The sequence below is a fragment of the Palaemon carinicauda genome, chromosome 1 (assembly GCF_036898095.1).
Source record: "Palaemon carinicauda isolate YSFRI2023 chromosome 1, ASM3689809v2, whole genome shotgun sequence".
Lineage (NCBI taxonomy): Eukaryota > Metazoa > Arthropoda > Malacostraca > Decapoda > Palaemonidae > Palaemon > Palaemon carinicauda.
Window position 1 is genome coordinate 211,221,498 of NC_090725.1, and position 15,000 is coordinate 211,236,497.

Sequence of the window (15,000 nt, forward strand, 5' to 3'; positions counted from 1 at the left end):
CCAAAATAAAGGGGTTATCTCACTTTCATATATTTGCTTTTCTTAACTTTACACTATAAATAGTGACTAGGTGCATTCTAAAAGTCAAATAACGAGGTGAAAGGAACTTCCACTACATTATGCTACTTTTACCTACACATATACCCAGTGCAGTTTTGACTATATTCCCTTTACATTTGCTACTGATCTCCATAGTCTTACCTGGTTTGAGGATAACACAGAATATCAAGAGAAGTGTTCTGCAATTGAACATAGGGGTAATCCTATACTGCGCCATTGAATGATCTCTTGCCCTGGGCAGTGAGCTTGCAAAGAGAAAAGAAGGCCTTGGACCTGAAAAATAGAGAATCTGTGAAAATCTATTCATAATTGCATTGCATGTGAGGCAAGATATACGGTATAAGCAAAAAAAAAAAAAACAGTTTAGATAAGATTGGAGATATCTAAATACATCTTCTGTTACAGCAAGTAGAGAGATAATTAAAATAATTATTCTTCTCACTCGTATGGGCTTTCTGCTTCTTTACGTAGCAGAGATGGGCACTGTCAGCCTTGTTTCCCTTGATTCCTTTGCAGTCAGCACTGGAAACCATTCTTTACCATTTGAACAATGACTTTTACTTGCATGATGGAAAAAAAATGTTTTATAATGAAATAAATGCAGTTATTTAATAATTGTCGTTTAAGATATTGTATTGAATTGAGATTTTTTTTTAAATCTATCAGACAGACATCACTCATACTTCACCCAGCTCTCATTGTTTTTTCAGCAATAATTATATTGTTTGATTACCATTGATAGATAAGCTTCAATTTATGTCATATTTGTGTAATCATATATCCCATTTCACGAAGACGTCGATGTTGGTTCCTCTCATGGCCCTGAGTCAACATTGTGAGCTCTCATTCTAACTGAGAATAGAATCTGATACCTTTACTCATCACTTAAAAGTAAAGAGGGAAATTAAGATTTGCTACTGAATGAATATGTGTAATAGTCATATATTACATGTTTAAAACACATGACGTAATACGTCATTGTGGAGGCAGAAGCTAGCGTGACAATTGCTGTAGTCAGACAAGATCATAACAGGATGCGTTTTGCATATCTCAGCAATGTAACATTTTTATGAAGCATAAACACAAATACAGACCGTGTGAAAGAGTTGTGTCGCCACCGGATGCAGGTGTCTTCCTAGACTAATGTAGAGTTTACATTATGTGTTTAAATGCTGAGATAACTAACTATACGATATCTGTGATATCGATATTTTAGCCAGTTCTTATAAATACTTCACCTGGAATGGTCATACAACCAAACCAGCTATACTCCTGTGATGGAGATGTTAACACTGTTGTTTTTTAAGAAATAAACCATTTTAAAGTTAACTGGATTGACTTTACTTCAAGACTCAACATCCCAACAAACATACTCAATGTGTGTTAACAACAGTAGCACACTAATAAATGGTGGCAGCGATAAAACTCTAAGAATCAGAGAATGATCTTCTAGTATCAACGAATAAAACTCTAAGAATTAGAGAAAGATCTTCTAGTATCAACGAATAAAACTCTAAGAATTAGAGAAAGATCTTCAAGAAATCAACAATAAAACTCTAAAACCAGAGAAAGATCTTCAAGAAATCAACAGTAATGAATCTACAATTTTGACTAAGTATCATAGTCCATCGAAGAAGGAAACATTTAATGACTGTTATACATACAAACTGATGAACTGGATCTTCAATCAACATCTTAGGAAACCCAAGGAATGACGTTCAACGCTTACAAAACATATCCAGGAAGCACTACATTCAACGGAAATCGGACCGAAACATTCACCCAAACATCAAGAGAGAGAGAGGAAATCGGACCGAATACATTCACCCAAACATCAAGAGAGAGAGAGGATATGACAACATCACACAAAACCATATAAAGCTAAGTACAATTTTCTTATTCATTTCAGTATTGAGCAGTGAAGTGTAGTTATCACGAGTCGTTAGTCGATTATTACTGGGGTGAGTGGTTTGCTAATCTTCTATTTTCCTTTCATTAAAGGAAACTGTGTTCAACTCCGAATTCTCATCTAGAATTTTTTCTCTCTTTGTGCTAATTCCGTTTTCTTTCAGAAATTCTCGGGAAATATCTTTGTGTTCCGTTTTCTTTCAGAAATTCTCGGGAAATGTCTTGGGATTAGTAGCATTGTTTTGGGGAATTTTGTTATAATCTTTATCATTGAGTGCTTATGCGTTTACGCAGTGGACGTCTGTATTCATATAGATATTTTGATAGAATTGCAAGGGGTCGAAGAGATAGGAAAAGAAAAACTGTAATCATGACGCCCCCTGTGAGCCCCATCCCTGGACCTAGTGGCGCTGGACAGATAAACCCTCTCCCGATTGTGACGCTTGTAAATGCCAGGTCAGCAATCCTTCCTTTTCAGGGTCGGGTTAATGGGTTCTTGCCTCAAAATGTGGAGTCATGGATTTCATCCATCGATGCCCATTTAAATGCCAAACAAATCGTAGACGCTTTTGCACAATTACAAGAAGCTAAAAGTTTTATAGATTTTTCCAAGGGGGATGTGAGTGCGTATTTAAGAGGTGTTTCATTTCAAGAAGCAGTTACCTGGGATGATTTCAAAGTTAGGTTACGCACGGTCTATGGGGGTGAAGAAGCCTTGGATGTAGTATTAACGTTAAGAAATACACTTAATCAAGCCACTATGACTCGACTTAATGTTATTAAGAGAGCAGCTCTCATATCTCATAGGCTTAATGAATATCAAGATATTTTAGGTAATTCCACTTGGGTTACTAGAGATAACATCTCCGTGAAAGATTTTTTACGATTAATGTATTTAACTTTCATGACACTTATGTTGCCCGAAGCTTTAGTGCGGTGTTTTGATAAAAGGTTAACGCCTGCAAGTACGGAATTGGATGTATATAAACAGATAAAGAAACACATGTCTAAGTGTCCTGACCTTGATTCCGTGTTAACTCAAGTTTTTGCAAAAAATGAAACAAAGCCACAACAAGTAAATGTAGTCAATAATAGTCAAGTTGCGGGAATGACGTGTTATAATTGCAAACGTCAAGGTCACTTGATCGTGGACTGCAGAACGAAATTCTGTTCGATACATAGTAGTTTGACTCATTCATATAGTCAGTGCTACTCGCGTAAGACACAACAGAATCCAAGAAATACACAGTCAATTCCACAGTCAGTTCCATATGGAAATAAAAAGAAAAATCCTCATTTTAACAATAAGAAGAAACAGCCAAACGTCAATGTAATTCAAAATCAGAAACAAACAAATAGTTCTTCGGATAACGCTGAGCCTGGGTCGTCAAACCAGACCTTGCAAGGTCAGACTAATTTTCAGAATGTGCTGAGCAAAGCAAATACCACATAATTAACTCCAGTGGGGAAGAGAGTGATGTTGGGTCAAGGTCATTCATGTCAACATCAGTAGTATTGAATAATCAATTTAATGTTTTATCAGATCATTGTGAGGCAATAGATTTTCCTATGAAACACACGGCCGAATTAAGTAAAACAGTGCATGCTCCCATAGATTTGCAGCGAATTCATACAATAATAAGCCAAAATGAGTTACGACCAACATTATATGCTGTAAATTTAGAACACAAATCCTTTACGTTATTTTTTTACTCTGGTATTCCACGAAATATCATGGATTTGAGGACACATCATTTGTTGTTTTCGAACTTTCCGATAGAAAATTCCGGAGTGAGACTCTCGGGTATAGGAAATAATGAATTAAATGTAATAGGCATAACTCATGTTCAGTTCAGAGTCGGTAAGCGCACGTTTGCCGATACAGTTGTTGTTGTACAAAACATTGATATGTATCCAGCTGTAATTATAGGATACCCATCTATGGGAAATCAAAACATTATCTTAGCCCCTGCCAAGCACGGCGTGTATATCAAAGGAAAATTCTATAAGTCTTCTAATACCTTAAAATTAGTTTTGGATAAAAAGGAGACGACAAATGTAACCGTAACGTACGTTGAAGAACCAATAACTTGTCTCACTAATAAAGAAATAATATACGCGACCCAGCAGAATTCTCGTTCACCCGTAATATCATCTTGCACGCAAACTATCGAGCCAAACGTACCTTCGAATTTAATAGTGCAAATGAAGAAAACATTACCGGGATCTGAAATATCAATCCTTTCCGACACTTTGAAAACTAACGTATTGTCTGTCACACAAGCTATTTATACAGTAGGCTCACATCAACAATGTAATATTGAAGTCTGTAATCATTTAAATAACACTTTAGTAATTCACAAAAATCAACATATCTTGGATGTAGAAGTTTATAAACATCGTATTCTTACCGTTGCTGAAATCAATCACGCTCAATCAGTTGCGGATGAATCCCTTTTGCAATCTATTAAAAATAAAATCAATAAAGACATTCAAGACGAAGAAATTCAGCAGAAAATTTTTGGACTTTTAACTAAATATCATGATGTTTTTTCCACTACGGATGGATCCTTAGGAAAAATAGATGTGATCGAGCATCAAATAAGGTTAAAGAAGAAGCAGAAAATTATCTATGTAGGCCTACCCTCGTACAGACTCCCTATGATATTCCAGAATGAAATAAATGATGAAGTAGGTAAAATGCTAGAAGGAGTCATTAGGAAATCGAACAGCCCTTATAATTTTCCATTAATAGTTTACCGAAAAAAGATCGAACATGGCGTATCTGTGTAGACTTCCGTCGTCTAAACGCGGAAACGATCCCTGATCGATTCCCAGAGCCATGTACTGACGATATTTTGTCTTTGTTAGGTCAGAATAAATATTTTACCAGTTTGGACTTACTTAAAGGCTTTCACCAGATATCATTAGAAGAAGATAGTATCCCATACACAGCCTTCAGCACAGCCAGGGGATATTATGAATTTTTACGGATGCCTTTTGGTTTACGTTGTGCTCCCATAACATTTACAAGAATGATTAACATAGTGTTTGGAGACTTGTTAGGGGATATATTGCATGCCTATATGGACGACCTTGTAATCTTTCCCAAGACCTTAGAACATTTACGTAAATTAGAACTAGTACTACAGAGACTAAGACAACATAACTTGAGGGTAAAGATTAGTAAGTGTGAATTTTTCAAAACAGAATTAGTATATTTGGGTTTCATGGTGTCAAGCCAAGGTCTTAAAGTAGTCCATGATAAGGTGTCGGCTATTCGTAATTTTCCCATACCTACTAATGTCAAGGGAATACAGCAATTTCTGGGTTGTAGTGGATATTACAGGCGTTTTATACGCAACTATTCAATAATAGCCGCTCCTTTAACTGATCTTACGAAGAAGGGCGTAGATTTCATATGGTCTGAGCAGCATCAACAGGCGTTTAATACCTTGAAAGATGAACTGTGTAGTTCTCCTATCTTAAAATTTCCTGACTTCGGTAAGGAATTCTTCATTGCAACAGACTCCTCAGACTTCGGAGTAGGAGGGGTATTGCTTCAGCAATATGATAAACAATTTTTCCCGATAGCTTTTTATTCTCGAAAACTGAGAACTTCCGAAAGTAAGTATGCAGTAATAGACAAGGAAGGGCTAGCTATTGTTAATTCACTAGTGCATTTTAAGTTCATAATATACGGTTATCCCGTTAAGGTTCTTACTGACCATAAACCACTAACCGAGTTCTTTAAAGGCTTCAACCACAGCCCCAAACGAACTCGGTGGCATTTGATCATTCAAGACTTTGGCGCGAGAATCGGGTATTTACCTGGGAGAGAAAATTTCATTGCGGATGCATTATCACGCAACCCCGTGTCATCTTGTACGGAGCCTTTAACTGAATTAATAGATATAATCAACATCCATGTCTATTGTTAAAACGATATCTGAACAAGAAGATTTATGCTGGAGCACTGAATTATTACAGACTGAGCAAAGAAAAGATCAGAAATTAGAAACAATTATAAATGCTTTGAAAGGCAATCATAAGGAAAAGGGATATATAAAGTATAAGCAGCAGAATTATATAATCAAAGATAATATTCTGTGTAGGACCGTGACAAGGAAAACCCGCAATACACCACATGTAACTAACGACCAGGTAGTGGTACCAATCTCACTTATTTCCACTGTCCTGAATTGGTTGCATGCAAATCCATTGCATGGACACCCGGGGTTCTCATTAATGTCACAGAAAGCCAAATCATTGTTTTATTGGCATACGATGCTTACAGATATAAAAAAACACATAGCTAATTGTTGCACATGTCAGGAAAACAAAGGGCATACGAAAACACCTGTCAGCCTAGGGACTTATCCCGTGCCCAATCAACCCTTTGAAAGAATACATTTAGATTTGTTGACAGGATTTTACGAGTCAGACAGAGGAAATAAGCACCTCTTATTAATTGTAGATGCTTTAACTTGATATACAGAACTAATAGCGCTTAAAAGCGATTGAATGCGCTAGGAAGTTTTACGAGTGTTACATTTGTAAACATGGAATTCCACACATGATAATCTCAGACTCGGGTGGAGAATTTAATAATCACTTTCTTACCTCATTGTGTGAATTCCTTAGCATAAAGAAAATAAATACCATGATATATCACCCAGAGTCGAATGGCTAGTGGAAAGAGCAAATAGGATGGTTTTAAATATATTAAGAGTAACATTAGGGGGATCAGTACCCCAACTGGGATATTGCAATACCTGCGGTACTGAGTACTCTGAATCATTCATATCATATATCAATTAAAATGTCACCGCATGAAGCATTGTATGGTACCCCAGTTAGAACGCCTTTCCATGTATTAACGCCTACAACTAATCTATCAAATCCTTTAAAAGAATGTATAAATGCAAGCAAAAGTCGTTTTGATATCCTTCGAAAGAATTTAGAAGAATCACAAATCATAATGAAAAGGAATCATGATAAAATAGCGAAGCCAATTAAAACATACCGTGGATGATAATGTATACATACAGGTAAATGTACGTAAATGACTCAATTATAAACTAACACCTAAGTTTGAAGGCCCATTTAACATTTTGGAAACATTAACGGCCAATAGGTTTAGAGTTCAAAACGTATCCCAACCCACTGATGAGAGAATCGTACCATTGGCTCACATAAGAAATTAAAAAAAAAAAAAGAGAGAGGGAAAGAAGTGAGGGAAAGATTTTTATTTTGTATGTTAAAAGTTTTCTTCTTAATACAGGAGTAATTACATATATTTTTCTCGTTACAGGTTTCCAAGATGAATTTTGGTTGTTGGGAGTGATATTGTTCGCTCAGACATTTTTCTTGTGTGGGATGAGCTCTAAAACCAAAAGTATAGATTTTAAACATGGCACTATAGTTGATAGACAAGAAGACGTTTTTATTACATCTAGTAACGTAGTAGTAGAAGTGCGAATGCAAGCAATTTTTCTTCCAGAGAATGACGTCACTAGCTTAAAAAGCGCCATTTCGAGGTTTGCTGTCTCATTAGATGAGTTGCATAGAAGACATTTTCACTTGCCTACAGAGAGTTCGCTTGGATCGACACTAAAAGTTGCAGAGATGCTATCTGATGACTTGCAAAATAAGACTTACGAGACAGAATCTTTGGCTCGTGACCTTTTGATGTGGACTGTAGGACACGAACATAAAGAGAGACGTAACCCGTTTATTTTTGCTGCACTAAACATCTTTGGGTCTATTGCAAGTTTAGGTTTAGGAATTTCCAATTGTCTTAAGATTAGTAATCAAAATAAGAAAATTGAGTTCATGACTCATGAAGATGAATTGATTATATCAGAACTAAGGAATCAGTTAGCTTCAATCAATCAAATTATGGATTTAGTAAATGAACATTCAAGTAATATCAGTCAGATTATGGAAGTACAGGATTTGTTGGCAACGTTAATGTATTATGATTCAAAAATAGATTACATACATAACAGAATTGCACATTTCATTGAGAAATCAAAAGATTATGTAGAAGCTATCACGTTAGCAACTAAAGGTGTACTGTCACCCCATTTGTTGCCTATAAAATACTTAAAGTTAGTTCTGGAGAACGGACGGGAGAAACTAGGCTATGTTCCTTTGTTAGACGCACGTAGGTTAGAATCTTATTACAGCCTAGTTACAGTAAACGTTGAAAATAACAAGATTATAATTACAATTCCCTTTGATTCTTCTGATGCTTGGCAATCTTACAGGATATCACCATTTCCGACTTTCATGACGAATCACTCAAATCCAGTAATATCCAGTTTGACAGGACACATATTGATTTCCCCAGACAAGGAAACATATACGGTCATTAATGACTCAAATCAATTAACTCACTGTTCAGACGCAATGGATAGAAAAATATGTACAGCTGACTCATTTGAATTCCATAAAAACTTAATGGATTCATGCGAGTTAGGTATAGGGCTAGACGGTGCTCTCTCCCATACAAGTGAAAATTGTCTGGATAAGTTTTATCCCTTTGACAATAATGAGTTCAATTGCAGACTGAACAACGGTTCGTGGATACGATACGACAAGGACGGCTTCAATGTATCATGTCCGGACGGATCCACGTCCTATTCCCAAATCTTCGTTGCAGCAGATGGTTGTATCGGGACATCCCCTAATTCCATGGTGAAAGGGATCAAGACCATCATCAGAGAACGAGCCTACTTCGCGAGCTTCACGTGGTCGACTACTATGCCATCATTACCTCTCCCATACAACAAACAGGTAGCCAAGCGGTTGATGAAATTGACCGAGATGGACTACCCGTCACCGACTTATAAAGAATTTCTTCACCTCATACTACTAGCAGGAACAGTTGTGATGGTGATGATATTTATCGCCGTTAACAACCTTGTTTGGCGTAGGTTAAGGAACAGTTTGCAGCTCAAACGGAATGTTTTGCCATGTCCAGACAAAACTCCTTATTTAATTCAATTTAAGGCCGTTTGAAAGTGGCCCTTCATTCGCTAAAAGGAGTAAAATTGTCTTGGAATAGCGTTGTGTACGAAAAGCAGTTAGTACGCTAGTAATATGTAATTGAAAAGACTATAGAACATTTGCATTTTTAAAAATACATTTAAAAAACATTTAGAAAATGAATCATTTTTTTTCTCGGCATCTAATAAAATATATAAGACTAAATGTTAAAAGAAAAGAGAGAGAGAGAGAAAAACAGAATCTATGGGCATCTATGGTCATATAATAAAATATGTAAGCCCTATATATTATATATATATATATATATATATATATATATATATATATATATATATATATATATATATATATATATATATATATATATATATATATATATATATATATATGTGTGTACGAAACCGTGGTGCGTGTACGTATCAGGAATTCGTGTTTGTGCACTAAAATTGAATCTCTACTAAGGTAACAAATATTTTTATCAATTACCGTATTGTAATAATATATGTTTCTGACAAAGGTAACAATTATTCTTTAACAAAGTTACCGAATCATATGTATATCAGTATTTTTTTTGGTACCATATAATCATTTGCTAGCAATGCACCATATATGTGATCTGTATTTATCATGCATTTTTTTTTTGCTTTGGTAATATCTTTTCATATGCATTATTGTTATTATTTTTTTTAATGTGCCTATTTTTCATCCTTATTTGCTTATGGCTAAAGTTAAACAAAGAATAATACATATATCCAGTCACACTCCTAGTAAACATATTTTGGCGTGTTGTTAAATTTAAAAAAAAAAAAATTGAGATAGCTGGCCGAGCTGATGTAATAGTCATATATTACATGTTTAAAACACATGACGTAATACGTCATTTTGGAGGCAGAAGCTAGCGTGACAATTGCTGTAGTCAGACAAGATCATAACAGGATGCGTTTTGCATATCTCAGCAATGTAACATTTTTATGAAGCATAAACACAAATACAGACCGTGTGAAAGAGTTGTGTCGCCACCGGATGCAGGTGTCTTCCTAGACTAATGTAGAGTTTACATTATGTGTTTAAATGCTGAGATAACTAACTATACGATATATGTGATATTGATATTTTAGCCAGTTCTTATCAATACTTCACCTGGAATGGTCATCCGACCAAACCAGCTATACTCCTGTGATGGAGATGTTAACACTGTTGTTTTTTAAGAAATAAACCATTTTAAAGTTAACTGAATTGACTTTACTTCAAGACTCAACATCCCAACAAACATACTCAATGTGTGTTAACAACAGTAGCACACTAATATATGTACTCTTGAGAAAGGGAAAAACTGGCAAAAATTTACTCATATGCACTGCAAACAACGGGGAAGTAAAAATCTTCACAAACTCTTTGGAATTCCTACAGATTTCACGTTTTCTTAAAAAAATCTTTAGTCTCAAGAGTGAGAGAGATAATGGTATGATGGACAAATTAATTCTACAATAATCCATACACACACAGAGCTCGAATTATAACGCTAATTCAAAAAATATTTTCAATCACTGCAAACAATCCAATGAATACGTACTTATAAGTAATTGACTTCATATACCCATTCTATATTTCTAACAATATGAAATTTGGCTATTAGATTATGCAATATTCAACTCGAAAATCTTCTTTCTAAAGCTTTTAACCCAACTCGATCACATGTTCTCTGACACTTTCCCTTTACCATCATCATTCGCTTCCTTGAAAATTTGTATGTCACTTTGATAACTTACCAATTCACACATATGTATGATTCTATGCCAATTTGTCTTTAATCTTGAAGTAATTTACTTGTAATCTAGCTAATCAGGCTTTCCTGACGAAGGGGCCCCTTCTATTAGTCATTCAATATGAAAACACTGGAATTATGAGATATGTCTTTCACCAAAACACTGTTCTAGATCCTAAGTGATACTTAGTATAATTGCATAGTTAGTAATCCAATCATACTTCAGAATTCTCATGGTCTCGCTCCTGAAAAAGAATGTGGAAGTCTTGTCTAACCATTCAGTGTTTTCATCACGAGGCACCGAAAAGCGTCATGTCCTTCTTCCCACCTGAGTTCAAATGTTACTCGATATCACGATAGGTAACTTTAGACTGATTGATTTACTTATCGTGATTATCATTCAAAGTGTAAAGAGTGACAAGTCAATTGAATTACAATGAAGGACCATCCTTCGGGAACATAATTCAATCCTTGTAACTAAAGGACTCTATTCAATAAATAATTGAAAACCAGGCTGGATTCAGCATATAGGAAAACTGTAGCGTAACTGAGAGGCAAGGATAATGCCACATTTTCTGAATAAATATGATTTAGTAAACAAAATCTATATCTCTAATAAAATATGTCATTAAAACATCTTATAAGGGACTGATTATATATATTTTGAGGAAAATAATCTTTCATTCCTTTAAAAAAAATTCAGCTCTCTCCCAGCTAGAACGTTTGAAAGCGATTTTATAGAAATTCAGGCAGGTTTTTCGATCAACAATTCATAAGACTCCGAAATTCTCCCTTGGCGGTAACTTCTGTCCTCTGACTGGCAAAATCTTCTTCAGCTGTGATTGGCGGTTCCCTAAAGTTACTGCGTACACACACACACACACACACACACACACACATTTGACATTGTAGCCAAAAGCACAGGTTTAAGGTTTAAAGGCCACTTATGAATGGCAGAGGCAAGGGACAGTGACATTGCCCTAGCTAGCAGGACAATGCCCTAGAGACTGACACACAAGAATTCCTTCAAATATAACGTACTTATTTAACTTATGCTCGTCAACAAGATTTATTATTTATTTCATTTCCAAATTAATACTCTTTTTAAGTTTATTTCCATAAGAATAAAATTTTTAAGTCATAAATTTATCTGGAACATGTATAGGTTATTTCACCCCTACCCAGTTGAATTCATTCATAAGATACGATTGCATGACGTCACATACAACCGTCAATCACAGCAGAGGATAAATCAACCAATGAGACGCCAGATATTTCCAGTTGAAAATACACAAAGCGAGGCATTTCGTTCAAACACTTTAGCTTAGGGTTTTTTACCCTAATTTATTTTTATACATATAACAATAACATTTAAACAGCCTGAGAAGAATATATTCTTATTTCTTATATCTTTTAGATATTATTCAAATGCTTATCAATTACAGACTTTCCCTTTAGTAATCACAATTTCCTTTTATGAGTGAGAAACGCATACAATATGATTTTTATGTAATTTTTATCGTTATCATTATTTCTATCGTAGTCAATATCATTATCCTTTTGAATATTTTGTGAAATGAAAATGAGAATTGTGAGTTCATATTAATTGATTTTATAACAAAAATCTACCTCAAGTCAGAAGTCCAAAACGAATGCAGAGTAAATGGTGATGTATAGGTTATGTATATGACTAAATTTTTCATTTTTATGTGTTTGTTTTGTTGTAAAAAAATAATACAAAAAGAAAATGGCCTAAATACAGGATACAGAAAAAATTACCTTATCAGCGAAAAAAATCACATTCAGAATTTCATTTTGTCACTGATGAAAGCAATTCCGAATAAGTTTCTTGGTTTCTTTCAAGTTTCCTTTATAAACTGGAATAATTGAACTGTTAGTAAATCAAAACAACATCAGCAAAACTGACTTTTGAATAGGCCTACTTGCAAAATCTTCACTCTTTAACAATCAATTTCTTAACCTTACCTATGAATAAAGTGCACGACTCGTTAACAAACTATCGACTGACACACATGTTGTAAATCTATTTCCTCATGTCGAGATAAAGTTACAGGTGAAGGCCTACTGAAGGTCTATACTTGGTGATCAGGGTCAAAAGCTTTTCTTGAACGTCTAATAAGATAGGTTTAGTCACCTAACATTCTCAAAAAGTTTGATTTTTAAAAATTGATGAAATTGAGATCTATAGACTAGCGTTGCGGTCTGTGGTGCCATTCAGATGCGTAAGATAGACAGAAGGAAATCAAATTATTTGACAAACCGTTGCTATGAGAGAGAGAGAGAGAGAGAGAGAGAGAGAGAGAGAGAGAGAGAGAGAGAGAGAGAGAGAGAGAGAGAGAATTTTATGTGGTTCATATTTCTGTTCTGTTCTTATATAATTGGATTGAATTATTTACATTTACCATCTTGGAAAACTTCCCGTTTCAATAAAAACATTTAAGTGAATTATCGTGTTTTTATTCTTTTTATCCTATATAAATCAGTTCAATAACAATATATTTGCATCAATAATTATCATATGCAAGTCAAGTATTGAGATTTAATTCTTACGAATGCATCAAAATTCAAATCATACATAATCAATAAACCATTTTCATAATTTTAGTTTTTCTGTTTTAACCTGTTTTCCAGTAAGAATATATTAGAACCTGAAATTACAAGTAAATCACTACGATAATTCGAAAGTTATCGTCTCTTTAAATCAACTACTTCACGGGATTTATACTGCCCGTGGTGTCGCAGTTGCCAGATGTTCTTTCTAAGTTGACATTTTGTCCGTAAATAAAAGTACACAATACCGTCACTTATCAACGAGACTGTATACTGGCACCGCTGTAACTTTGAATTCTGCTCCTGCCTGTGGGATTAAGCTGTTTACTGGGGAGGTTACTGTTGTGGTTGAGCACCATGTTAGGGGTTTGGGTTTGTTTAGCTGACGTTCTAATGACTATCTCTTCAAATGAAATTGGAACTTATGTCTGTCACCTTTAACTTTACATTTGAAAAGCCACACTTAATATGGCCTTTATAATCACTCAACTGAATCTTGCTTTACATTTAGGGTTGTACTGAACTTATGGTGTACATATAAGTAATACTGCTGGAGCTCAACTGAGATATTAATCTTCAAGTCCTCTGGGTAAGCTTCGATCAGATTTGACACTTGGGTTTACCAAGCAGGAGACTCTTTGTATGTCAGTAGACGATAAATGTTATTAAAGTGACATTATGGGACACATTCCTCATGACAGAAAATCTCTGATATTTCTTAGTGTTGGCCTTTTTATCCTCTTGTCATCTCGGTTCTAAGTTTAAAAACAATAATATAAAAAATGGTGATACGAAATATACATCTTGAGTTTAGCTATACTTCAGGTGCATCTCAATAATTGGACACATTTCTGATTCGTTTGCCAGTTTTGTCTGACTTGTAATCAACATCTAGCAGAATTTACTTTGTAGCTGCTTCATATGTTTAAATTCGACTTATAGAGTGCAAATTTGGTCATCTAATGATCCATACAGATCTGCAGCAGTTTTTTTAATGTTCAGTCTTGATTCTGTGGAACTCTGCTTCCTCTGGAATATGGAAAATCTCAATCCAAAAATTTCAACATAGAAATGGATCTCACCTCTGGCATCTTATTTGCAAATATTATCGGCTTCTCTTCTAATGTCTCCGTTCTGTCACAAGTCTTAAGCTATAGCCTTCGGTACAGAGGCCGACATCCACGCAACGATAATCAATTTTCATTGAGATCAAATTCAAATCCGACCGATGTCTAGTTTACCTTCAAACAATTCAGATAATCTGATTTAGTCAAGTAATGCGATACATTTTCAACCAAGATTCTGTAAAGTTCGGACATGGCATTGCTATATATATATATATATATATATATATATATATATATATATATATATATATATATATATATTAGTTTATGCATATGGAAATTTCTCCTGACTGGTGATAGCCAGACTGGGGTTCAAGTCCCGCTCAAACTCGTTAGTTCCTTTGGTCTCTGCAACCACACCATCCTTGTGAGCTAAAGATGGGGGTTTGGGGGAGCCTATACTTCTATCTGCTGAGTTATCAACAGCCATTGCCTGATCCTCCTTTGTCCTAGCTCGGGTGGAGAGGGGTCTTGGACACTGATCATGTGTATATATGGTCAATCTCTGGGGCATTGTCCTGCTTGATAGGGCAATATCATTATCCCTTGCCTCAG

At 35.0% G+C, this 15,000-nt stretch overlaps 1 protein-coding gene across 1 annotated transcript in view; it reads right to left on the reverse strand.

Moving 5' to 3' along the window:
- Positions 1–15,000, reverse strand: part of LOC137644051 (uncharacterized) — a 28,873-nt gene that overhangs the window by 11,449 nt on the left and 2,424 nt on the right. The window contains exon 2 of the mRNA XM_068376960.1: positions 202–333. Coding sequence (XP_068233061.1) covers positions 202–277 — 76 coding nt within the window. The 5' untranslated portion in view covers positions 278–333. The remainder of the gene's footprint in view (positions 1–201; positions 334–15,000) is intronic.